General features: G+C 42.8%; 1 protein-coding gene across 1 annotated transcript in view; it reads left to right on the top strand.

Annotated features, from left to right (window-relative positions):
- The window catches only part of EPHA4 (EPH receptor A4), a 109,864-nt gene that overhangs the window by 19,244 nt on the left and 62,634 nt on the right, over window positions 1–27,986 (top strand). Inside the window, exon 4 of the mRNA XM_064457359.1 lies at window positions 25,768–25,923. Coding sequence (XP_064313429.1) covers window positions 25,768–25,923 — 156 coding nt within the window. The remainder of the gene's footprint in view (window positions 1–25,767; window positions 25,924–27,986) is intronic.

Here is a 27,986-nt window from a genome sequence, read left to right as displayed (position 1 = left end):
GGGGGGGGGGGGGGGCGGAATCATAATGCCAGAGATCTGTAGTGGCAGTGCAGATTACATCTCTGCATTGGAGGATTTTCAGAATAAGTTAGTTAAACACCTAGTAGTATGGTTTAAGTACAGGTTATCCTCCTGTGGGGCAGAGGAACTGACTAACTGGGGTAATCTCCAGCCTTGTCTCGTGTGGTAAATGCTCTTGCACAGTTGCTGTGGGATCACCATCATCTTACAGCTGAAAAGTAGCTCTTGAGGTCTGACCTAGAAATAGAGTTGATCATGCTGTCTCCTGACCTCTTTCTCCCCAAGAGGTCTCTTGGCTGCTAGAGGTCTTTCCCTGCATTTCAGTTTTCCAGTTAACTAACCAGCTAATTTCAGCTGACCAGAACCCTCTTTAGGCACCTTGGATACCTCTCACTGTTCTAGTCCCCTGCAGAGCCAGAGTGACGCTGAACAGGCCCTGGGTTTTTTTCCAAAGGATTATGGCTCTACATACGAGTTTTGTGTCTTCATTTTACTGCCCTTAGCATCCCCTCCTTATCTGAGCCTGTGGTAATGATACGGTATGGCAGGGATGCTGCAGAGCAGCCACGAGGGACTCTGCCTGTTACTGGCTTGCCCAGAAAGACAAGCAGAAATGCTGCTTCCATCTAGGTCCTTCCTCCGCCCTCGTTTGCAGCAGTACTGCTTTCATCGCTCTGAAACAACATGCTGTCTCTAACACTTCAAGAAGCCCAGAGTAGATGTGTGTAGCAGATGTGGTGCTGTGCGCCTTGCTTTGTGAGTCTGTGCTGTGTTTTGGCTTAATTTCACATTCCCTCCCACGTACCTCAGATATTTGGCAAATTTATCTCTGCATGTTGAAAGATGGCCTCCCTCATGCAGATAGAAACCTTCTCTATGCATCCAGGTTGGCTTTAATATACAGCACATGTGCTCACTTACAAGTTGAATAAACAGGTACCTGCTGAGGAGATATTGGCTGCTCAGGTGCAGTCCTGTATCTGTTGGGATGCAGAGAAGGGATATTAAAGTTGTTTGAGGTCAGAGCTAAAGTAAGCCTTGCACCACCTTTGAGTTACGATATCATTGCCTGAGCTGTGAGAACTGAGAAATAAAACCTTTTACCATGAAATATGAGGAGTGCTTCTGACTTTGAAGTATAGAGAAGAAGAAAAATGTACACTTCGTCCTAGTACATTTTTTTGTTCTATGGCAGTGGGTTTGATTTTTGCTTACTGGTGACAAGTGTAGAATAGATATGGCATTTGTTAATAATGTTTATGTTAGAGAAACGTTCCTTTTACTAGTTCATTTCTATTTGGGTCATGCCAGGAAAAATGCTCCTTTCTAAAAGGAATAAATTATTCAAGCTTATTTAAATAAACGTGTTATTATTTCTGTACCTGGTACCTGCAGTGTTGCAAGTCCAGTCACTTGTTTTCTTTCACCGCATTGTGCTTCCCATCCTTTACGTGAACAGTCTTTTTTCTCTGCTCTGGTGTAGAAAGCAGCATTATGTTTAGGCCAAATGAAAAGTTGCACTAAAACATTGAGGGAATAAAATAGAGATTGCTGAAACAATATTAAGCTGTTTGTTCTCAAATAGATGAGAGCAGTTAGCAGTTTACTTCTGTTATAAGAATAGCTAGCCATTTTTCAAAGACTGAAAGCAGTTAATATCTGTATGCTCTATAGATAGTGATCAATCATAACGTATTTTGGCAGTTCTTAAACTGTCCTATATGGGTACTTGTCTCAAGTCACTTTTGTGGCATTAAGTAACACTACTACAAAGTTAAGTATCTACAGAGTGAGAAAGAATTTAAAAGCCATCAACAAGAGAGAAGAATGTGTAGGTGTAAAAACTAGAATGAGTATGGGATATCGGAACAGAAAGATGTGCTGCAGTGGGAGAGGCAGCAAAGACTGTCCCAGAGGAAGCTGAGACACAGCTGCCATGATGAAAAGCAGTAAATCAGTATTCAGCAAAGATAACTCTTGGTTTCTTCAGTAAGTGGATTTTGTGGTCTTGCAGGTCTACTGTTATGTCAATAACTTGCATCAAAACTTCCTCGAGTCAGAACATCTGTTGCGGCCAATGGAGAGACTCCCCTTGACTTTAATGTGCTTTGGATCAGGCCCAAAATGCAAATAGTTTTTCTCTCATCCTTAGAAGTCTTTAACATTTCATGGGCTCCCTTATGTTATTGGTAATTTGCACCAGAGGTATTTTGCATGCAAATGAAATTTCAGCAGTAACGATGACTGCATTTGTTAATATGCATGTAAGTGCGCGCACACAAATATCAGTAAAGCAAATTTTACTTTTCAGTATACCAAACTAGAAATTTCTTTGTAATAGTGGATTGTTCGTAGTAACTAGAACTGCAATCAAATGTATTGTCCAATGTATGTAAAATACTCTATAAAACTACCAAAGTATGTTTTGTACATCTGTATAGGGCCAATTGATTTTTCTTTTTTGTAGTTTGTGCATGTTAATGCATGTTTTCTATATGAAACTGGTATTTGTCACTAACTTGTTACAGCACTGTAGATGTCATAAATTTTAAATACAGTAATTGAACCTGAATTCACTATGGATTTATTTACTGGATCAAAGAGTAACTTCAACCTACAACACTCATCTTGTTTGCTAGTGTAAACGTGTGAGCTTAGTGAATTGCCAAGAAGGATTATTAAAAACTGAAACCCTATGATTTTCTAGCACTCACATTCAAAGGAATAAACTAGAAATGTATTTTTTAGCTGAGACATACTACTGATTTTAGTATTAATATTTTAAAGTTTCTTAACTCATAAATACTACTGTAGTGCTCTCACAGGAGTCTGAATGTGTTATTTTATTGCTCTGGTAGTGCAGAATATGACAAGTTTACAGGGACACTGTTTACCTGATATTAGGACCTCACTCTATCATGTGAGTGGGTGAAGGTACTTTGTCTCCTAGTATTTTTCCAGTTAACCCTGTCTGAAAAACAGCAAATGCTTATGGGGTCAGCATATTGACATCTCAGGTTGTCACCTGCTCTGACCACTGGGATGCTCTTCCCCATTTAAAAGTCGGCCTCTCTTTATCTGTTCAGTTTCATCCTTTTGTGACCCAGCCATTTCTGCCTGAGCTCTCATTTGCAGGGCAATCCTGCCAAATCCCAGCAGGTTCAGCTGAAGTCTTGTCCCCTGGGGAGTTGTGCTGATGTCCTTCAGCCCTTCCTGCTTCCCCCTTCCCTGGGGCAGCTGGCCCTACCTGTCCTGCTGCACAGCAGCTGGGTTGGCTTTACTTCAAGTGCACAGCCATCGGGTGACTGGGAGGAGAAAGGCAAGAATAATTTGTGTTTCTAATTGCCCTAAGATATGATTAGGAATACCTTTCCACAGAAAAAGTTTGCTAAATAGAGTATTGCAGGAAGGGCTTGTCAGTGCCGTTGCCTGTTAGGAGATCACCACATATGACTGGAAATGTAAAGAATTAGTCACTCTCTTAATACCCCAGGCTGTTATTTAAAGCTCTTGCTGGGAATGTCATTGCAACAGGGAGGGAGTAACAGGAAATAAGGGCTGGGGTCAACAGTGACAGTGCAGAGTGGTGAGAAAGGATGTGTTGGAGGAGTGGAGGTGCCTGTGCCAAAAGCCCTTACCTGAGCCGTGGCGGCAGCGCTCTCCCGCTGGGCGAGTGCCAGGCAAGCAGGGAGCTCGTGGCCCAGCGAGGTGTCGGCTTTGATCAAGTGGGAGCTTCTGTCTGAATTTCTGTGCATCTATTTGTGTGTGTAAGAAAGAAGTGCATAATCAAAAACTGAAAGTGGTCTTTTGTAGACTGACATGTAATTGCTCAACTCTTACAAATGTAAGTCACTGAAATTATTTGTCTGTTGTCAGTAGAAAGCATTTAAAGGGAAGAAGTGTCTTTCTGGTTCTCTGCATTTAATTTTTTTGTGATTTAACAAAGCTTCATTTTAAGAAAGAGGAAAGATAACGTAAGGGTGACTGTATGAGGGGAGGTAATGTTGCAAGCTATAGTATGTAGCTTCTGGCAGTACTGGGACAGAATAAGCTGGGCAAATTGAGATACTTAAAACTGTTAAGGATAGTAAAGGTTTTTGACTAACACTGGTTGTGGTCTGGAAAATATGTAAGGGAAGGAAATTAATGGGGTTATGGACCAGGCTTTGCTAAAAAGTGGATTTGGAAGCACTATAAAAACCTGTTGCCTCTTATGAAGCTGTCCTCAGCCTGAAGTGCCCTAAGCCTTGCTGAGTCAGCACCAAGAGTAATGGAAGGAGGCAGAGGGCCTTGGTAGGTTTTATGGTCCTAAGAATCAAGTGCCAATGAGCACACATCAGAAGAAGCCTGAGGCTGGTTTAATCCTGGAGCCATCGGCTCCTTGAGCACCCTCTGATTTCAGACAGGTACTGCTCTGCTTCCTTCAGTTGCTTGTTCTGCAGGGTGGTACTTGAGCCATGCTCAACTTTCCCTCCTCAGCCTCCTCCAGGCATTACTCAAGGCACAGCCTTAGGGAGGGCTTCAGGTGAGTGGGAGGGAAGGGTGCAGTGGCATTCATGCAAATCCTTGGCTGCTTTGAGCTCCTCTGTTCAAACCCAAGCTGTGGAGATTTCTGATTCATGGGCTGTTCCATTTGCTTAAACATCCTGCTTGTGTTTTCTGAAGGCAGGTGGTGTCCCAAATTACTATGTAGCATGGACTCTCTAATATCATGAGTTCGAGGGCTAACTTTGATATGAGCTGCATAAGCAATGAATAATAGCTGCTTCATTCCTGGCAGAGGCTTAGTGACGGATGTTGGCAGGGAATATCTAGTTAATTTTTGAATTCTCTTCCTCCATCTGAAGTTAAAAGCTCATCCCAAACTACCACAGAATGGTAGGGGTTGGAAGGGGCCTCTGGAGATCTTGTCCAACCACCCTACTTGAGCAGGCACACCTTGTGCAGGGTGCACAGGACTGTTCCCAGGTCAGTTTTGAATATTTCCAGAGGAGACTCTACAACCTCCCTGGGCAGCCTGTTCCACTGCTCTGTCACGCTCAAAGTAAAGAATTTTTTTTGTCATATTCAGGTGGAACTTCCTGTGATCCAGTTTGTGCCAATTGTCCCTTGTCCTGTCATTGGGCACCACTGAAAAGAGCCTGGCCCCATCCTCTTGACACCCACCTTTTAGATATTTATAAGCATTGATGAGATCCCCCCTCAGTTTTCTCTTCTCCAGGTTAAACAAACCCAGGTGTCTCAGCCTTTCCTCATAAGAGAGATGCTCCAGTCCCCTGATCATCTTCATAGCTCTCAGCTGTATTCTCTCCAGCAGCTCCCTGTCTTTCTTGAACTGGGGAGCCCAGAACTGGATGCAGTACCTCACCCAAGGGGATGTCCTCCTTTCTTCAGATTTTCTCTCTCACCACTGGCAGCTGGGATACCTGAGAGCCAGCCTTAGCAGTAAAAACTGAAGCAAAGGTAGCATTCAATAACTCTGCCTTTTGCATCCTGTGTCACCAGGGCACCGACCTTGTTCAGCAGTGGGCCTATCATTTTCCCAGTCTTCGTTTACTGCTGATGTATTTGAGGAAGCCCTTCTTGTTATCCTTGACATCCCTTGCCAGATTTAGTTCCAAGTGGGCCTTGGCCTTCCTCATTGCATCTCTGCACACCCTGACAACATTCCTGTATTCCTCCCAAGTGGCCAGTCCCTTTTTCTACATACTGTAAACCTCCTTCTTCCATTTGTTTTTGTTTTTTTTCTAGAAGCTCTTTTCTCGCCCGTGTGGGTCTCCTGGCTCCTTTGATTTCTTCCTCACAGGGATGCACCGATCTTGAGCTTGGAGGAAGTGGTACTTGAATATTGACCAGCTCTCTTGGACCCCCCTGCTTTCTAGAGCCCTAACCCATGGGATTCCTCTAAGCAGGTCTTTGAAGAGGCCAAAGTTAGGTCTCCTGAAGCCCAGGGTTGTAATCCTACTTGTCACCCTTCTTCTACCGTGCAGGATCCTGAGCTCCACCATCTCATGGTCACTGCAGTGAAGGCTACACCCAACCCTTACATCCCTTACATCCTCAACTAGACCTTCTCTGTTGGTTAGTATAAGGTCCAGCAGAACATCTTGCCTCGTTAGCACCTCCACCACCTGTGTCAATAAGTTATCCTCAATGCTCTGCAGGAACCTCCTGGATCGTGCACACCTCACTTGCTTTTCCAGCAGATATCAGGGTGGTTGAAGTCCTGTATGAGAACCAGGGCCTGTGATTGTGAGGCTACTTCCAGCTGTCTGTGGAAGGCCTAATTGACACCTGATCAGGTGGCCTGTAGCAAACACCCACAACAATGTCACCCATATTTGCCTACTCCTTAATTTTTACCTATAAGCTCTTTACTCATTCTTCCACCCCTAGGCAGAGCTCAATACATTCCAGTTGCTCCCTCACATAAAGAGCAACTCCCCCAGCTCTCCTTGCTGACCTGTCTTTCCTAAAAAGCCTGTAGCCATCCATGAGAGCATCCCAGTAATGCAAGCTATCCCACCATGTCTCTGTAATTGCAAGGGGATCTGGCCCTGCGACCGCACAGAAATCTCTAGTTCCTCCTGTTTATTCTCCATCCTGTGTGCGTTGGTGTACAGGCATTTCAGAGAAGCAATTGAGCACACAGGTTTCCCTGGAGGGGTGCACGAGGATCCACTACAGCCATGCACACCCTCGAGGTGGTTGATCTTCTGATTGTCATCTCATGAGGCAGCTAAGGCATCTTTGATTTACTACTCTAGTTGTTTATGTGCCAGATGTCATCGACATTGCTAAATCTCAACCCATCAGATTTTTGTGGTTGGGGGGCACTGCTCAAGACATAGTATGACACCTGAGCACGCTTGAAATTCACCTTGCAAATGTGCTATTTTATTCCTAATTCATGGCCACTCCTCTAGAGAGTCAGCAAGTGACCAGTCAGTTCAGCCAGAGCTGGGGTCTGTCCGAATTAGCATTCCAAAATAAGTGTGAGGTATTGCCCAATTAATATACTCCGCACTACCTAAGAACATGAACAGCCTCTTTTGTGAGGGCCAAAGTTGTCTTTGGGAAGAAATGATACAAAGATGTCTCTAAATATGCATGGAATGCATAATGATTATTTTAAACACTAAAAAAGCCTTGCTTGTTATCTGGGAGATCAAGGACAGTTGTTTTATTATACTGTGTCTTACATGTTTGAAACTTTTCAGCTGGGTACAAGTCTAGAATGAGAATGATCTTCTAGGTCGGAATCTCATACAAGTTGTAAGCAGTATTACTAGAGCCAATGCACAAGGGTGATGGAGGGAGGAGGAATGTCCTCCCAGTAATGAGACATATTTAAAATGCAGAAATTGGGAGTTTACATCCTGTTTTTTCTTTCCTTTCTGTGTGTTGAGGGTGGGGGTTGTTTGGTTGGTTGTTTTTTTTGTTTAAAACCCACTGGAGAATATTTAGACCATCATTCCAGGCTTTTTTTCACCATCAGGAAGGATGTGCTTTGACTCTGAGAGTGATAGTGCCCACTTAATTGTCTTTAGAGAGTGAGATTTTGATAAAACAACACATACTGTGCAGATTGTGCAGCAAACTGCTGATAGCTGGCCTCTGGCCCGTAAAGTGACACTTAACGTAACCACACTGAGATTTAGTGTGGTGCACAAATCTGGTGTCTTGTGAGTCTTCTCAGTGCACAGCCCTTGGATCTGCTTCTCCCATCTTACAACTTTGATATCACTGAAATTCCACTAATGATGAGTTTGCTGCTTAAATTTATGTTGATGTCAATGTGAGGAGACTCAGACCATGTGCTATTTAAGGTGGTTTTAAGAGAGTAGCGACCAGGCTGTTGAGTCATTACATCTACTTTACACTTTGGATTTTAATTGCTTTATGGAGCTTGTTAATTTTTTTAGTTTGTTGGTAGCTTATGAATGGTAGTTGTCTCTATCAAAAACCACCACCGGCTCTTTTGTCACTACTATATAGTACCACAGTTCTTAGAAACGTGGGTAGGATTTCATCCTAGGTAGCTATTATGTTGTACCTTAAAAAATATCACTACGTTTTGTTTTGGCTTTTTTTCTTCTCTCTGTTACTAGGAACAGATGTAGCTCTCAGAACAATATGAACAATAATTGAAACTTCTTAAAGATCAACTAATGTGGGAGATAAAACTACCCAGGTGATGTATTTATAAGTGCAAGTGGTAATAAAGCTATATGAGAAGTCATTATCTCTGCATTTTTAAATAATTTGTTGAGAATTACATTACTGTTTATTTAAAATATCCTTAGTATAAAGCTCCTGGGAATACATCACTAGAACATGGTATGCAAGTCCCTCTGCATGGGGTTTTCCATAGGCAGCTGTTCTTTGACCTTGCCCTACATGAGGAGTTTTAGACTTTCATTTCTGGATTACTGACTGTCCTCTCTCAGTATCACAGAGTCACCTTCGCTTTCTAAAAATGCAGTGGCAAATCAGATTGCATTAATGGAAAATGTTGTGGCCTAGAAAACAGCTTTTACTGCTGACAGAATGGGCTGGTAAGGTATGCTATTTTTGACTGCGGAAGTAGCATTTTCTGAAGGTTTGCTGAAGGCAGTAATGTGATTTCATGATGTTCTTTGCTAATCATCTCTAGCTGCCGGTGATGGTAGTAGATGTTGCTAATATTAAATGTCTAATCAGTTAAAAGTATATGTCTGTCTGCTTTTTTTTTCCTCAAAATTTGCAAGGATTGTTATCAGTTCCATATATTTACTAAAAAGTCAAAAGCGTCTCTGAGAAGGTGAACAGAGATCTGCTAAACCCATTTCGGAAGCCTGTGAGTGCAAATGAGTGATTATGTGAAAAGAATTCAGTCTTCTCATCGATTAAAGAGGTGCTTGCAGTAACCATTGGTTTGTACTGTCTTTCTCCAACCTTGCTGTGACCATTTAATGAGGTCTGATTCAGACTAATTCCCACAATCTGTAGGTTTTATTCCCTGCTGAGGCTGAAATATTTGTTCAGACATACAGTTTTCTTTTTAATTAGCACATCTGATTTTTTTTTTTGTTTGTTTCCCCGAAGGCCACAACCTCTGTCCCAATCCGGGCAGGTGAAATTTCACAAGCACTTTATCATGGCTCATACCTTAAGCATCCGGACACACCTTTCTAATTGTCATTTATATCCGCCTGTCATTGCCTCTGGCATTTGCTGAGTTCACATTTCCATGTGATTTACTGCAAAACATTTTGTTTAACAACTTGCTAACGCACACTGACAGGGAAGTCCCCCTCCAGAAGCTGAAATAATGATTGCCTTCATCTTCGCTTTCTTGAGGTAGATGCTAAAAAAAATCAATCTATCAATCTGTTGGTATCAGTGCTTCAGACTTTGCACGTATGAAGAATTCTTGAAACTGGAAAACTCTGACCTTGAATCAGCGAGTGCTTTGAATTGCAAATGCTTTTTGTCACGGGCTCTGTGTGTGTAACAAGGTGGAGGAGCTCTGAGGCAGAGCGTTTAATCCCCAGTTGCAGAATTTTGAGTGCAGCTGGTTTATGAGTCAGCGGCAGCCCTGCAAGTGTTCAGGTAACTATTAAAGTATTTGGATACTGAGGCTTCTCCTTAACAGCAGTTCTGGGAAACTTTTTAATATATCAGGGCAGTTGGTCTCCCTTCTGGACTTGACTTCTTCAATCGCTGTTTGAGGGTCCCATGTGCAGTGGGGAGGAGCTCTGCTGGGTGCCCCTTGCCCCTTGCCCATGGCCTCTTGCTGGGGCATGCTGCAGTGGCAGCCTGGTGTAGGACACAGCCTAGGCAGGGAGGCTCCTGTTTCACTGCCACAGGCCCAAGAGGCCCTCAGCTAGGGGTCTTGGTCAGCTAGTTTTTAAGGCCATGGATTAATCCAGTGTAACTGTTCCCATGTGGGAGCAACTTTCCATCTTTCCACATTGCTTTAAGGCAATCTGGGTAGGGGACACTTAATCTATATCTAGAACTTGCTGTTCTTTAGTTAAATATTCAAACCCTGTATTCCTCTGAAGCCCTAAAATTACTGTGCAGATGAATGGTTCTGTTTGTGTATTTCAGAATAAAGTCACTAAGCATTTGCCATGTCAAAACCCACTTAATGGTGACAAAGGTGATTCATACAGGTCTTTCAGAAGATTAGTTATCTCCCATGATGAGTTGGGCACAACTTTAAAAAATAGCTCTAAGTGGCACATTCACAAAATGTAAGCAAATGCACAAGAATAAAATATAGCAAAATAACCATCTCCCCTCTTCCCCTAGTTGGTTGCTGATCTCATGTATTTGGGAATCTGTCTGGCACAGTGCAAATTTACTGACCCATTAGTGGCTGCTGTTCGGCTGCACCTTCACAAAGGAAAAATACATCTAGAAAATAAACTTGACATATCAGACGCACCATAACTAATTCATTACAGCCAGTACTTTTCGTCCTCCTCTGCTTAACTGCCTCAAGTTTTGAATAGGTACAGATTTCATGTTTTGATTCTGTTAGAAAATCCTGGGTTTGTTTATTTGAGCGTATATTTCTTAATGAATGAATGCAGGCAAGAAAAAGTGTTAAGTAATTGCAAGTAAGGAATATGGAAAACTAATATGCTGATCTGAGCATTAGTTTTCAAAAGAACAGGTTCTCCTGTGATTTTTTGGTAGGCTAATGAAGATTTTGGTCATCAAGAGATTAAGCACTTGAAAATTCAAGCAAAAGATAGCCCTCAAAGGACTTCTGTCTGGGGCAACCTAACAAATTCACAGTGAACTCTGTTTAGGTGGTCAAAGGCAGAGTGCAAGTAACCCTTCTGTGGGGCGGGCACAGGGGAGAAGTCTGTGGTGGCTGTAGATGGCTGCTGGGGCTACTCTTGGGGATCATCCATCTGTAGTTGTATGGTGCCTTACTGTAATGGGACTTGACAGTCAAGGGAACACGAGGAAGGCAGTGAAGTTTTGCAGGGTGATTTTTCTCTAATTTGGGATGAATCCACTGATAGTTGACAAAGGCAGAGGGAAAAGGGGAACATTTCTGCCTCAGGTCTCTGGCTGAAGTTTGGAAGTAGAGGTTACCCTGTGTGAATTTGGGATCTCTTAAAAAGTGTAAGATATGTGCTGAAAATAGATGGTCTCGCATACCCAAGGATATTTGTTTAACTGTTGTAAGATCACCTTGTCCATGACATTTTAAAACCTCACTCTCCTAAACTATCTTAGATGCAATTTGGATGCTGCTGATAGCATTCTGTTAATTGTTGAGGCAAAATTAAGTCTTGATATGGTTTAGTGAGAGTAGATAAAAGCAGCACTTATAAGAACTGATAACTTATCATATCAGAAAGAGAGTGGGGCGATTGGGGCGGATGTGAGTCACACGCCAGCTTCAGGGTGTGTGAAGCGTCAGTGAGACTTACTGCCAGATTTATTTGCTAGAATAAATTTTTGTGGCCTGGACTGAAGTCAGTGGTGCTTTTGGCCATTTCTGAAGAGCTCCAGAGTTACCACAATTAATTTATTTGTTTATTATCTTGTACTAATTTACATATCATGTAGATTTTTTAAATAAATGAGGGCCCCTGAGCCAAAATGGGATATTATTGTTAGGTTTATTTGCCAATAGTTTTGTTGGAGAAGGATGCTTTTCTAGATTGGAAGCAAAATTGTATTTGTTTTGTCACTTTCTTCTAATTAGCATCAGGAATTGGAAAGGAAGCTTTTCTTCATGTGTGTCGCTATTGCCAGGGTAAAGGCCCTGCAGGCTGGGCTGTGTCCTGACCTGTATCCCAGCCCACAGGCTGTGCCCTCTGGGTACCTGCCCTGTCAGCCAGGGGCACAGGGGGCTTAGGGTGATGTGGCAAAGCCCTGCTGGGGATGGCTCATCAGCTGCCCCTGCCAGCGATGAGACTGTCCTCTAGTGATCTGCATGGAGGGGGGAAGAAACCCATCATTTGTTCATCAGCACTAACTCACCCACCTGAGAAGCCTTAATTTGCTTTAGCAGTTGGGTCAGTGGTAGGCTTGTTCCCTATGCTGCAGCTAGTCTTGTCCTGAAACTGTGTTATCATGTCTTGGTTTGTGTGCCTCCTGCAGTGTCCAGAGTGTGAGCTCTCAGCCAGTGTGGTTTTCTTGCAGTATGGTTGGACACATACTCTGGATGCTTCACCTGCAGTGAGCCAGAGGACCCCTGCTACCCCTCTCCTAATTTATCATTTCCACCAGCTCACTGGTGTGTCCACTGAGAGCCTTGCTGGACTTGCCTGGCAAAGGCTAAGCTGAGGGAGAAGAAACCTATCAAAACTATTTTTGTTCATGCATAACATCAGTTTCTGCAATTCTTTTCTCCAGGATTTTATTTCATTTCATCTATTTATATACCTTCTTATACAAAGGGAGACTTTCTGCAGAACTCGAAGAAAATCTTGGCTTAAAGCATTCATCAAATGGCAGCCTGCGTAAACAAACCTACTTTCAAATTTTACCAGGTGACGTGCCCATTGCACAACTGGGCCAAATCCTGTAGTCTTAGAGCAACAGCTGTGTTGTAAATCTGTGGGTTATCTGGACCTTAAAGATGGATGGGCAGAGCTGTGATATAAAGATACCATACATCAGCTAAAAGGAAATAGTGCATGATGTATCTTGCGAATTCAGGATAGGAGAGGATTTAAAAGCTAATTCTGGCTCAAATTGTAGTTCTTCTTACCCAGAACTCACAGCAGACACTCATAAAACTGGTATGTCTCTGGCTGTTCTTTTTCTGAACCTCTTGTTTGCTGGGACTGCGAAAACAGGTCCCCCAAATCAGCCTCTGTATATCCAGTGCCTTGCCTTCACTCTGCAAGGAGGTGCGATGATGAGAAGAGGCACTGAGTGCAGGCTTGGGTGGGACATCTGCTCTCTGCAGAGCAAGTGCTGATGCACCAGTGTGGTGGAAACTATTCTGAGTGCACCTGAACAGGGTCAGCAGTGCAGCCTGGACGGCAAAGTGTGCTGCTTTCCTACTCCTTCTAGATTGGTGTAGTGCCACTGCTGGCATCTCCTTCAGGATGTTGTGATATGCAATTTAACAGGGGTTCTGTTGCACCGGTGTTTCCATTCATGGTATAACACATTGTGGTTCGATGCTATGAGCCATACACTTCTCCCCAGATATTCCCTCTTTTGCTTTCATTTATTGGTGATAAAAGGCTGTCACAGATAAATAAGCATGTTCTCACTTGACTTGATAATTTACATGGCATTGCTGAAGGTGATTTATAATTTATACATGGAAAGGATTTGCTGATCTCATTAATAACTTTCCAAACATCTAGATAAACATGCTATCGCTCTGAATCAAGTGAGCTTGTAGCAGCCAAGGTATTCACCTGCAAGGGCTTCTGGCACTCCACTCTTTCCCAGACAACAGAAGTTTGACAAAAGAATGTGGGAACTGCCAAAACGCGTTTCTCCTCACAGCCACCCAGATCACCCTTAGGTGGGAGATTTCATCTATTCTTCCTAAATTATTCTTCTCTGTTGAAAGGCTTCTTGACAGGAGCAGATTCCCAGCTCTTTGATTTTTAAATAGGGACTGTATTTCACAGCTCTGAGCGCTCAGCCCGTGCAGGCATTTCTCTGCACCCTCTCAAACGTCCTGCCAAAGCTGTGATGCAAAAGAGTAGGTAAACAGTCTCCCCAGGTTTCCTCTATTGAGGCTGTAAAAGGAGAGTTGAGACAGCCCTGGATATTCCCTGCTGAGTATGCCAGGTTGTTGCCATGAGATTTTGGTTTTTTTTCAGAAGCAATCACCTCCTCTTTTATATGAGCCCCTTGTTATCTGGAGATCTCCAAGTGCTCTATCCTCACTTATTGCTTAATTAAACCTCACAACAGCCTTTAGGTGTATCTATTGTGAATTTTAGTGACTTTGTAAGTGGACAAAGTGAGGCAGGGATACAGAAGTTTACGCTCTGTGTGTCTGTATAGTTACACCCTTCAAATCAGGGGGGGCAAAGAAGCAGCCTTGCTTTCTCTTCCATGGCTCCCTGCTTCTTTCTTGCCCTTAACTCCTGTGAGAAAGGGTTATCCATGCCCAGGAACTTCCCATGATCTGCAGGGAAATGACCTGGAAGTTGCTGAGCAGAAGGTGAGGCCAGACTAGCTGGGAAGGAAATGAATGATTTTCCTCTTAATACTGTGGTACACACCGTGCCCGTGAATGCCAGAGGAAGGTCAGGCAAGCTGTCCTCAGCCTCTGTGACAGAGCCAGGAATTAGACCTGGGTGACTGTCTGGGTCTTTCCTGTAGCCATGAGATCGCACCTTGTTGTAAGGTGTCAGGCTGTAAGAACAAATGTAGAAGGATGGCTTCCAGATGCCTCCCTGCATGTTTGGGGTTTTGTAAGTTACCCCAGTGAGGAACAAATGTTCAGCCTGATTTTCACATCTAGGATAGAATCAGGAAAAAAGGTATCTAAAGAAATCCTGGGTGGTTTGAGTCATCTTCTACCACTTTCAGAATGTCTTTGGTAGCAAATGCCATGTTTAAACAAGGGTGCACCTGCACATGCCCCATGTCTGACACTTCTGAAAAGGTGTGATACATGTAGAATAAAGAGACATACAGTTTGAGCAAATTTAAGGAGAAAAGGACAAACAATTGAGCTGCCGTTTTCTTCTTGTTGAAATTAAGCTTTGTGCTAAACTTTGCATTGGTAATGAACTAAAAGTGGTCATGCACTCCAAATAGCAAATGGCTGAGAGAAGCAACTCATCAATGTATGACCCTCTCTAAAATGTCATGGGTAATCAAGTGTGAAGTACTTAATGGATCATGATTTGCACGCCACTATTTTGATTGATGTACTACTTAGTAGAAGATTGATAGTTTTTTACAGTGATGTTGATGGGAGTCGCTCAGAAGCACCTCCATCTATTTTCTGTAGTGCTGGGGAGAGCCAAAGCAGTGCTTCTTTGAAGCCATTGTGTTCCCAGCATCTTTGTTAAACGGTCAAAAATAGTGCAGAGTTGTTATCTTGCATATACCCGGATCTCACCAGAACTGTCTATATTTAGGCATCTTTCAAAACCTTTGTGTCAAGCAAGTCTCTGGGGAGACCAAAATAGCTTTTTTTTTTTTTATTAACCATACAGACATTAAGAGAGGATGTGATGATTAAACCATATTAAGGCATCTTGCTATAGCTCTGGAGATATGAGCTTGAACTCTGTTCCAGGCTGTTCACGGTTAACCCAAGAATAAAAAAGCCCAGAAAACACTGTCATTCTTAGTTTGCTGGCGTGACATGGCTCCATTGCAGTCACGATACAAGTTCAAACAGTAGCAGAAAACATTACAGCTATGCTGAGTTCTGCTGCGGAGTGAAATTCCGCTTGCACAAAGGAGACAGCATTAAAGGATTTATGTGCAGGATCAATCCACAAATTCTTGACAATAGAAAATTCGTTAAAGGGTATTAATGTAGGAATTATTTCACCCAATTATTTCACCCAAATACAAGCACTTAACATAACTGAAAATAATGTGTTAGATGCTCTTACCTTATGAGTACACTCTTTTTAAAGTCCAGGACCCTCTGCTGATGCCAGCTGACGCTTGTGTTAGGAGCAAATAGACATTTCAAACAATAATGTCAGAGCTACATGTTAGGCCTTTCCTTGTCAAACTGCTCAAGCTGCTACTGTGCTCTATCACAGACTTTATCTAACTTTGGAAGTTTAATTGCCTTTCTATAGAGCTGTTAAGATTTAGGAGATGAGAGATAATCCCAGGCTGGCTGGACAGTGCTTTGAGATACAGATCTCTGTTCCCATCAGTGCTTTTACAGGACTGGGGAGAGAAGCTTGTAAGCAGGTCTCCTGACAAGAGGATTAGGGCTTGTTAATGTGGAGATTCAGGCCAATTAATCAGCTTTCACTGGAGTATTTTGTACAACTTTAGTAGTGATTTTTTCTGTAAAATTTTGTTGCTTAAAGAACAAAAATGATGTTTATCTATATTTTTTATTGTATTTTATTTTAAAAAACCAAACTACTTAGGTTTCCTTAAGAATCTGTTAGTTTTGTGATTCTCCTCGTGCTGCTTCTGTTCAAGGGAAACCGTCAACTGGTTTTTCTAATTGAGTAATTATTTGAAACTGATTATTTGACTCATCTCTTAAATCTCACAGCTTGTATAAAGGTGATTAAACTTTCAAAGTTAGATGAAGTCTGTGACAGAGCACAGTGACAGCTTGAGCACTCTGAGATGGAGAACATCCGAACACTTGACTCGGTAGTATTTTAAAGATCCTCTTAGCACTTGCACGAGCATGCTAGCAATGTTAGTACTCTCTGCCCCAGAAAAAGACACAGCCACTCAATTGCCGTTTCTGAGAAGAGGGGTCTTTATCATACCAGGGCATCTGTTTATCATTTAAATATTAAAAAAAAAAAATGTCCCCAGTTCAGCAGTACATCTCTCTTCACTTTAATGAAGTGCTTTAGTACTTAAATGTGAAGTTATGTGTGCTTTTAATACTCTGCTGAATTGGGCCCTACAACTGTCTGGAAAGGAAGGGACACCTCCTGGACACATTGCAAGGACAAACAGTCCTTTCCGTTTCCCGCTGGTGGAGTGCTGGCTGCTTCACTTGTGATCGCCGGTCCTAGCAAATATCTTCCTGTAGAGAGCAGAGCAGGTTGGGATTTTCATTCCTTGTGGAAAGTGCCGACTTCTCACTGAGAAAGGGTTTTTGGTGCGGGTATTTTTTTTCCCGGTCAGGAATTTTTTTGCCCAGACCTGGAGTTTTTAGCCTTCTAATTTTTGTTTTAATTCCAGCCAGAGACCCAATGCAGCAAATATTCTGTCTGGGGCCTGTTTTTCCTTTTATGATGTCTTGTTGAGACTTTTCAGCTGACTGTCCTAGCATAGGGCTGGAAGCAGTTTATGCAGGCAGTGTTGACAGGGCTAACGCATGATCAGGGCACTACTAAAGATCAGTAGCAATCATGATGTGGAAAAATGTCAAACTTACCCCTATTTCTGCCCCAATACCACAGCTATAGCCAAGATGGGTGTTGCATATGTAAGCTATTATTAGTAATTCATAGAAATATAAAATTTTCAAGTTTGAATATTTTTAGAGAGGTTTTTTTTTTAGCAGTTGTGATCTGTCAGCAGTAGAGCAAAGTTCAGAATAATTCTTAATAGTTTTCAAGAATAAAAGCTAAGTTTTCAAGAATAAAAACTAAGCTTTCAATTTTGGGGCTTTTTCATGTATGCACCTATTGAACTTATTTAACATATGAATTGTATATGTATTTAATTTTTTCTTTCATGTTTTCACTATCTAGTTTCCTTAGAAAAGGGTGTCTGAAAAAGTAGGTTTCAGCTTTTAAAATGATTGGGTTATCAGCATAATTATATTTCTTTTGTATGAGAGAAAAGTTAGTTTGAAAAGTTTCTGTAGAAGAGAAGCATAGCGTTTCTCTGTGTAAAATCCAAGAGAACTGATACCGCTTAGGAGCGGCACTCCAAAAATACAAACTCTGTCCCTGCAGAGAGGATTTGGAAGTAAACGATGCCAGCGGTGCTGTGGGTCTGTGCCCACAGTATGGGCTCTCAAAGGGCAGGGCTGCACAGTAGAAATGTGTGGCAGTTGACTCTGAAGGCTGTATCAAGAAAATGATACCCAGGTGACCAAGACCTCCTGGCTGAGATTAATAGGCCATTCTGGTTCTTGTATCATACACCTGGTGGTTTTGTTTGCGCCTGTAGCTCTCTTCAACAGACTGCTGTATCAGAAATCCTGCCCTGTTGTGCTTGTTCCCTTCGCAGAGCTAGTGACTTCTTCACTTCTCCTGTTTTATTTCACTGGACTTCATGTATATTAAGAAAAAAAATTAAAGCCCTGGACTTCAGGAGAGCAGATTTTGGCATGTCAGGAAGGCAGTGAGGAAGCCCACATGACCTTGTGGGTTGTAAAGGACAAGCTGCTGAAACCACGGAAACAGCCTGTTGCAGCTGCAGAAGGCAAAGCAGGTGTAGCAGAAGGCCAGGGAGGATGGGCAGGGAGCCCCTGGCACAGTTCAGACACACAAGGGAAGTAAGTGCCTGGGAGGACTGTATGATCTAGCCATTGCCTGAGGATGCAGTGGAAGAGTTAGGAAAGCCAAAGCTTGGCTGGAGTTGGACCTAGTGAGGGATATGAAGGACACCAAGGACATCTGCTTCTGCAGGCACCAAAAGGAAGGCTGAGGAAAATATGGTCCCACTGCTCAGTGGGGCAGGAGACCTAGTGACCAATGATATGGAAATGGCTGAGGTGCTGAATGCTTTTTAGCCTGGGATTTTCACTCTTAAGGTTGGTCACCTGGCTGCCTGGGTCCAGCAGACTCTGTGGAAGTGTTACAGGAGAGGGCTGAGGTAAGGGGCATTTCAGTGAAGTGGACATATACGAGTCCCTGGGACCTGACGGGATGTGTCCGAGGGTGCAGAGAGGGATTTGGCTGATGTCAGTGTATGGCTACGCCCTACTGTCTTTGACAGGCCCTGGCAATCGGTGCCTTGCGGTTAGCAGCGAGCACCTCATCCTTCTCCCTCCTGAGGATTCAAGGAGAGACCTTGGACAGTGGTGATCATCATTCGTTTCCACACCAAAGATCTCTCTAGCTCCTTGCTTCTCACTTCTTTTATCTCCTGAAACTGAAGTAGGCAGTTAATTCTTGTTTCCTAGGAACCAAAAAAAAAAAAAAAGAACTAAAACTCCAGCCACCTATCAATGAGGTGATCATCATCTCACCACAGATGTACATCAGGCAGTGCACTGTTGGATTGCCAAAGATTTCTGAGTACGGCTGTGACCACGTACAGCCACTAGCCACTGCCTTGGGATGCTGCCCTCCTCTTCCTTGTCCTACTGTCTGCAGCTGAGCTTTTCCTGATGGCCAAAAGGGCTGCAACAATGATCCTCAGAAGAGCCACCGTCATTTGCTCTGGCATGGCTGAGTCCTACCGCAGTGGCTGCTGTAGGGGCTTGGGCAGGTGCAGGTGGCTGATTGAGAGTTGCCTCTGTGGTGCTGTGTAGCTGGAGAGCACATGCCTGGTGTCTGTCTTCTAACATTTAGAGTTATCGCATTGGGAAAAATCCAGCCAGATAAGGTCTCCCTTGGAGGATGTGGACTTTGGTCTTGCAAGGGTCATGCTCAGTGTGGGATGGAAGGGAGCAGCCCCATGTGTGCCTGCGTGGTTGCCACCTCTGGCAGTTGTAGCCCAGCCTGGGGTAGCCTTGTTTCTGGGCAGCCCCCAGGAGATTCTGTGCTCTCTTGGGGCTGGGTGCATGGCACCCGTCTCCTCTCATTATGTTGGGTGTCTGGGGGACAGAGGGTGGTGAGTGTCTTGGCAGCTGAGTGGAAGCCACCTGATGCACAGGCTGGGCTTGTCCAGAGCGGTGGGGGAGAGGGGCCCACTCCGCTGGCAGCTGGCTCTGGGAGGGACGTGGGTGCGAGGTGAGCAGCGCCAGCAGGGTCACATCACCCGCAGCGACTGACTGCCAGGCCTCCGGTCCCTGCTGTAGGAACCGCTGGAGGAAGCCCGGTGCAGCCCAGCAGAGGAGCGTGCTTGTGGGCTGTCCGGGGCGGCTGTGTTTTCCTCCGGTCCTGCCAGGGCTGCGGCTCTCCTGTCATCGCCGGGTCAGTCGCTAGTGCTTAAAAAAAAAGAAACAAACCACAGCGCAAGCTGCAAACTTGTAGCCAAGGTTGCTACACTGGGAAAAAATAACCGAAGATGTGGGTGTGTTTTTAAGGTTGTTCAGACCGGCTGTGTGGAAAGCTCTTCCACCCAGTTTATGCTGTGGCTTTGTGCAGGAGGTCTGTGCATGCGCCTGTGGGTGTACCTGTATGCACAGTTTCAGTAGCTTAAACACAGTTTGGATTTTGCATCATAGTACATATGTGCTCCAAGGTCCCTTTATTTCTGTTTTGAACTTCCCAGGTTTGTATGCAATCATGGAGTAAAAGTGCTCTGAAGTCAGACAGTCTAGGCTCTTTCCCTAGTGGGACTGTGTTTGCGTTTCCTTGTGTCATTCATGAAACAGCAGAAATACATGCTTAGTGTGTAGAAATAGTGGTTTTCTCATCAGAGATACAAGTTAAAGATAGAGAACTTGTTATAATTTATAGCAACCATACAGTCATTATTAACAGGAGGCAAAGACCTTAAAATGTGAACATCAAAGGAATCTGATGTTATTTGGAAACAACATTTGGTCCATCGCATCAAATTCTACAACTTGACTTTTAAGAAAGGCTCAAGAGAAAGCTCCCCCTCCCCCCCTCACCCCCCCAGCTTCTAAGGATCTTTATCTATCACCCTCAGGGGCATTACAGTGAGTAATTAGATTGGACCAGGAGAACGACTTAATTTTACAAGAAACTCATTAATTCATCCTATTTAAAATCTTCTCATTTCACCCAAAACCCAATTATGCTTGTAGTGGCAATGATCTGGAAAGGCATTGTCTCGTAGGTATTAGAGGGGCCACTGGGACTCCTGTGGTATTCATGTCGGGGAGACAAGGGTGACTCCCTTTCTTTGACTTTTAGGTCAAAAGAACTAGTTGCTGGGACAGCTTGACAATTAGAAAACCCTGATGAGCATTTGGAAGGAAAACAGCTGTACAATAACAGAGGGGTTCATGGTGCGGGGCAGAAAGCTCATCAAAAGTGTCTATCCAAAGAATTGAGTTCTATAATTAACACACAAAAATCTGTTCAGAAATGGTAATAACAGTAAAAGGGAGCTGAGAAGATGCTGCCTACTTACGTGGCAGATGTGGTTTTGTTACAATCCAAGAGAGGAAATCCATCCTCTTAAAGAATAAGAACAACATTAGAGGGGAAAAATAAAAGTAACTTTTTTGTTCCTAAGGGTGCAGTTAAAACATGAGCTTAAAATATTTCCATGCAGGGAAGAGCTGTAGAAAAATTAACCAGTGATGAAAGACATGAAATATGTATTTTTTGAAGTCTTCAAACAAATTTCTTTTCTCATTGAAATTTATAAGCCTGACACTGAAATATTTTTTCTTAAATTATTTGCTTCGTCCTTCATTTCACCAATAATTTTATATTAGGGTTTTTTGTTAAAGTTGGTTACAATCATTGACTTAAAAAAAGTTAACCCTCTTTTGTCGTGTGTGGAGGGAGGTTTGATTCAAAACTGCATCTCAAGGAATTTTGAAATTTTCATTACTATGTAGCTGATACATTTTTCTGCATCAAGAAATGGAAAGTATTAAAATAATTGTTTCTGAAATTTCAGCTAACCCACAGGATTTTAGCTGTATTATTCACTTGACTGTGATAAGAAATGTTCTTAGTGGTGCGATGGTCCCTTTCAGGAAGGAGGGGTCCAGTGGGAGTGTGGTTTGTGTTTGGCTGCTGAGCCTGTCCTGGCTGAGGGCCCTTTCCTTGCAGAACTTGCTTGGAGATCGCAGCCCTTAGCACAGTATTTGTAGGGTGATGGCTCTGCAGTCCAGAATTCCTGTGCCTCTTCAGCAGAGGCTGAGGCAGCAGGTAGGAACTGTTTCTTCTGGTGTTGGTCCATAGTTGCTGCAGGAGCTCCTGCCCAGCAGCTGTCAGCTCAGGGCTGGCTCTCTTGGACCTTCCCCATCCTGTCTTCTGCTCAGAGCTCAGCCACCTGGCTCTGGGGCCTCTTCCCTGCTCGGTTCAGAGTCCAACTCAGCCTTCTTGTGAGAGAAGAGCAGAGTGCTGCCCCCATGACACTACCAAAACCTCGAACTGGAGCTCGCTGAGAGTTTAAGATATGCACTGCATTTGTAATGATGTAGGAACTTGTCAACAAAGAGATCGGTTCTTTATCCAAACCTTTGCAAGACATTACGCTTTTTTTTTTTTTGTAAAAAGAACATTTTAGCAAGTCAAGCCTTTTCCAAACCATGATGGAAAGATTCATTGCTTTATCAATGAGGACAAAGAAACAATTTAAAAGCAATCACTGGAGGATTTTTTAAAACAATTTTAAATGTGCAAAAGTATTTTTTAAAAAGATTTTTCACTCCATATCAGAAAAAAGTAGCTTATTTAAAAATAGTTTAAAATTATTTAATACATGTATTTTGTTGTAGCTGTGACAAAAAATAATGTGGCTAGAACCCCATCCACTATAAGTTCAGTTTTTAAATTCTTAAATTGCTGGCTGAAATTTTCTGATACAAGATTCAGCATTTGGAGACACCTAACAAGGAGACTTTCCAGCTCACACATGCATTTTTTGGTGTGGGGTTATTTTTTTGGTGTGGGGTTTTGTTGGTTTGTGGGTTGGTTTTGTGTTGGTTTTTTTGTTTTTTTTTTTTTTTTTTTTTTGAGAAAGCCATAAGAGTCTGAAAATCAGGTTTAATGAGAAATGGAGTTTGAAAAACAGCTTAAGAAAACTTACATCCAGACTTGACTGCAGTGCCACAATTCTTCAGAGCAGTTTTTGCAGTTTTAACATGTATCACTCTGGTAAATATATAAAAAAAAAAGCATATAGTGATGACCAGTACTGTTTGACAAATCCTGTCTCACTTCAAGACAAATACAAATTTAAAAGATTTTGACACTGAAACTCAAAGATACCAACAATTATTTCAAGCTGATGTCCATTTAAAATTGATGTGATTTGCTCTCAGAAAAAACTGTGAGCTTATTCATACTGAAAATATTTTTGCTTGAGAACTTTCCTTGGATCTAGTGCAGATGATTCTAACCTCGTTATGTTTGTGGGTGATCTGAATGCAAGAAAAGATTTTTCTTTTTTAAAAAAAGCAAAACCGAACAAAACAACTAACAGAACTAATTAAGTTAAAGCTGAGGAATTGAATTCAAAGTTTACATTGCACATGTGAACTAATCTTTTTACAATGGTATCTTTCGAAAGCTGTGTAAGAACGCCATTCATGCCAGGTCTCACCCAGCAAATCCTTCCAAGAAAAGCAGCTGCATGAAGATTTGTCATGAGCAAGCAATAAAGACTTTCAGGGAGCAGGTTCTGTACAGGCTTCTTGTTTGCCTACTAAATCATTAACATTCAAAAAAAGCCCATCCGTAGCCTTAACAGGCTCTGGTTGTAATAGGTGTGTCAGCAGTACTTAATGCTAAGAACAGCTTTTATAGGATTAGATTCAAGATTTTAAGTGACAGTATCATGAAGATGGTAGGGGCAAAGAACTACTGGTTTAATGCAACACATTTCCTAATGTCCTTCTGTGCCACATGCTGAAACATGATGAATCTCTGAGCACACTAAAATGAAGAAAACTTAAACTGTTCAGGAGTAAGTGATTTTTTGAAGGAAAATGGCTGTGTGTGCTTTAGGAGCTGCCACTGCATTTGGAGAGCTTTCTTCAGGTCTTGAAATATTAATGATCATGGCTTAATATAGTAGAAAACAAAATACAGTGCATGAAACACGGGGGGGGGGGGGGGAGGGGAAATCCTTGAATTACAGACTGTTGACCTTGCAGTACCCACTGTGTCCCATCTATTCCATTTTAAACCACTGAGTCTGCAAAGACAGCGAGGAGGAGGAATGGCTGAAAAAATCTTTACCTGTGACATTTTCCTATCTTTTCAATAGCCTGAGCAGGATCTTCAGCCTTGTACTGGATTGTTTATCCTCTAAGTATTTTAATACTAGGAAGACGCAACAGTCAGCCCTTCATTTAATACTTTCTGTGAACTATGATGTTCATACTAACAGTAATGTTAGAGTTTACATGTTTTATTTTAACAACCTTGAGTAATAGATAGAATTTTGTGTATAGGAGCAGTCAGCCTGGTCTCCTCTTGTATTCTGTTTTTCCATGCCTTATCTTTATATATGGCAGCAAGATTCCTGCTGTCAGTGTCTGTCCTGGTTATATACAGGCTTCGGTGCATTTCTGATCTGAGCTGTGACAGTGAAAACTAGGAATGATATCGCAGATCAGAATCTGCCACTTGACTGCTGCTGTTGTTAAACCAGGCACAAGAGGACATGTAGTGATAGTACAACTCACCAGATATTGCAAATCGCATCAAAAAAAGCAAGGTAATTTTCCATGGTTTGGGTGGGTTCCCCCCCTCCCCCCCTCCCCCCCCCCCCCCTTTTTTTTTTCCCCCCTCCTGGGCAATTGACATCACAAGCAGAATAAGCTATTTTACCCGAGTTGCCTTCGTGTACTGCGACTGCCTGGCTGATAGGCCGTACCCTATTTTGTATCTGTACTCAGGGACTAATTGTCTCTGATGTGGGGAGGCTGGGTTTGACCCCGTGTTTCTTCCTGCCAAAGCTGTGGTTTCTGTTTTTAATCGAAACCCCAAGGCCATTTGAAGCATGGCCAAAAAGCACCTTGCAAGTTGAACCTTATCTAATAACATGATGCATGTAAACTCTGGAAGCGTAAATCTTAGTCACTTGAGCAATGTGTTTTTATAAGATCCTGTGGTCCAGTGACAGCCACAGCAAGTGAAAACGGAGTGATCTCCCAGTGCTCTTATAGATGGTGCACGGCACGTCGTAAAGTTAGGACTTGTTAAGGAAATTCCATAAATGGCTTTGGTTAATAAGAATGAAGTAACTTGCTGTTTTATAAATGTGTACTAAAATTCGTCTCCATTTCCCACTGGAGGGGTTCATAAGAGAAAGAGGGGAAAGAACAAGGAGGACTAAAAGAAGGGTAAAATAGAAGGTGAGCCCTGGCTGTGCAGGGTGCTGCACCCCATGTTCTGGAGCCTGTGCATAGCACGGGAAGCCTAAAGGTAGCGTAGGTGATAAATGAGGAGATGTGGGAGTGAGTCACGCGGTAGACACTGGGAACAACCTTTCCTTTTTACACATTTATGTGCCTGGGTATTTTCTCTGTTCTCCTAGCACTGAAAGGCAGGGGTGATGGTGGGCTTTTATGTCTAGCCAGGGGAGAGATTTCTAGGATGACATACTTGTTAGCTACTATTAAAATATGTTATTAATGATGCTACTGAGTTTTTTCCAAGTGATGTAAAAGTAGCCATCCGTGTAAGCATTACATTTATGAAGATGATGTCACTGAAAGCTTGCCAACTGCTCGTGGGACCTGGTGGCAGCGGTGCAGTTACTGCTGTGCCCTGGCTTTGTGGAGGGGAGAGCATTGCTGATTTCCTCCCTTGGGGAGAAAGAGCCAAATGAGTTCTGCCTTGCCAGGAGGGAGACGTGCCATTTCCGGGCATGTTAGGCTGAGGGTCTCGCTGCCAATCCCAGTGGGTTCCTGTCCCACTCCCTCTTAAGAATTGGCAGTGTCTGACTGTCAGCTGCCATTCCTTAAGTGGTCATAGAATAAACCAATTGCACCCCTTTTGTTGTGCTCTGTGTGTGTGTGAGTGCAGGTGGACATGGGTTAAGCAACATGCAACTCCACAGTAAGCACAAAGAGGCAGCTGATTTTCTGGCAGTGTCAATAGAAGAGTATAATTTTTTATTTTTTATTACCATCTCCAAGCCAACTTTTAAAATGGCTCTTGTTGGAATTAGAAATCAGTATCCCCTGACATAGGATTCCTCATTAAGAGTGTGTGATGATTGTTAATTCTTCACCTGGGGCTAAGAGGACATCATTAGACCTCTTTGAAATGTCTCCTGCCTTGATTTTGAATAGTAAGACAGCAATTTATGATCACAGCCTGGGCAAGTAACACTCTCCCTTCCTGTTCCTCCATCTAGCTTGCAAAATTGGATACTACAAGGCGCTCTCAACAGATGTTGCTTGTGCCAAATGCCCGCCTCACAGCTACTCCATCTGGGAAGGCTCTACCTCCTGCACCTGTGATCGAGGCTTTTTCCGAGCTGAAAATGATGCTGCCTCCATGCCCTGCACTCGTAAGTTGGTCTTCAAACAGTCTCTTCCCCTTTTATCATCCATTTCTTCTTCTGTCTTTCTTTCACTCTATGTAGGAAGTATCACCTGTAGATCTGTCTCTAAGAAATGTCCTGCTCCTGATAGCAGCATTCAATAGCTCTTAGAGCCCTTTGCAGATGCAGTTTGCATTTTGGATCACACTTCTGGGAGAGAAAGCGTTAGTTCTCAGCCCTGAATTCTTCACAATGACATGGTTGCACTGACCCTTGAGAGCTTATAGTCTAAATAAGTCAGGAGACTGGGAGAAGACAAAGCTGCAAAAGAGGAGTGACTTGCACACCTCAGTAACAGAGTTGGAAATAAAATACAGGTCTGAGTTCCAGTCTGAAGAACTGCTCCAGTAGTTCACATCACCTTTCATCTCTTTAAGTATTGATATTTATAGAAATTGTGAAAGCTTTTTCTCATAATTGTATGAGCTATGGTAAATAGGTAATATTTATAATCTTATTATATATCTAATTTGCTCAAAATATACTTTGTGACCATAAGGAACATAAAAGTGTTCCTCTGAAACGGGTGGTAATAATAAATCTTAAACCTTAATGAAACAAACACCCACAGTATGCTTTATTTTATCCTTTGTAGATAAATACATCATGTACAGCAAACGGAATTGGCTTTAGTTCCACCAAAATGCCTTCAGCGGGGAGAACAGGAGGCGTAGTTCCCTGAGCACACCCATGGTGTTGCTGGAACAACTCCTTGTCCTGTGTGTTGATTAACGGCTCACACAGCCAAAGACCTGGGATTCCCGGCATGCCCTGGTGTTAAATTGTAATCATCTAGTTCTTCGGTTTTCACTTCTATAGGAGCAGAGCAGTTTGAAACAATAAGTGAAAGAGCTGTATTTTACCAGGGGATATCTGTGTGTGGCTTTCCCTGTAAGCTATTGGAAATGCTTCCAGATTTTAGGAGTGGAGCTGTATGTTTATGTAGAGAGTGTGTGTGTGTCTGTGAGTGAGGGAAGGCTGAGATATTTCTTTTGTAACATTTTAATATATTCCAAATTCATTCTGAAGAGATGACTCACATTTATTTAAATCTTAATTTCTCCCTTACAAGGCAGAAGCAAAGCATGTCCATAACTAAGCCAGCACTCATCCCTTCCCCACACCCCCTTGATTCCAGCTCTTCTACGGTGATCTCCTTTTCAGCTGTGAGTTTTGCTGGGTGGTGGTTAAGCAGGTCTGGGCATAGCCAGGAGCAGCTGCTTTTGCTTAGTAGGAAAGCAGAGAGGTCTGTATATCCCTTGCCAAATGTTGACTGGGGATGGAGGTCTAACTGTATTGTGAAACCTTGCTGAAGTGGGTAGGAACATGCTTTTATATCTTCTAGTATAAATTATATTATAAAAGCTTGACCATTTTGATAGGAAAAATGTATTTTTACAACAATAAAACTAGTGTTAGGAAGGTACACCCTAAATGACATTATACCAGCAAAAGTTTCTCATAAGGCTCTGGTCCTTGTGAGTGATATCCTGACCAAATTGAAATCAAATTAGTAATCAGCCGGTTGAATTTAAATAGGCATGTGCAGTGAGTGAAGTATGAGGAGAGAGCAAAACACTTCCAGATGTGGGAATTGTGAGCAAATGATATATATGTTTGCTTGTATTGCAAAATGTACCCCTGCAAGCTTAGCCCTTTTTTGTCAAGTCTTGGGCCTACTTCTGGCACCCTTCCCCATCCCTGTCTTTGGAGGTCAGTCAAAGTTAAAGTCCCTGATCTTGGCCTTTTACCCTGAAAATAGGAAGAAGAGAAGGCAAGGGCCATGGTGCTGGCCTCAGCCTTCATCTCTGCAGCAGTCTAGGAGAGGTCGGCATGCAGAGGCAAGCCAACACCACAATCCCGTGGACACCTGGTCTTGGAAAACAGGCCTATCTCTGGAGGCCCCATTTCATAGCTTTTAATTTTCCTGTAGCTTAAGGGCTTATTTTTCTGTGATCCAAGGTGAAGGAAGACACAGAGGTTATTTCTGAGCTGGCTTGTGGGGCAGCTTTGCTCCCCCACCGCTGTGC

This window comes from Phalacrocorax carbo, chromosome 7, assembly GCF_963921805.1.
Source record: "Phalacrocorax carbo chromosome 7, bPhaCar2.1, whole genome shotgun sequence".
NCBI classification, from domain to species: Eukaryota; Metazoa; Chordata; class Aves; order Suliformes; family Phalacrocoracidae; genus Phalacrocorax; species Phalacrocorax carbo.
Note: the sequence above shows the minus strand (reverse complement) of the source record. Positions and strands in the feature narration are given on the sequence as shown.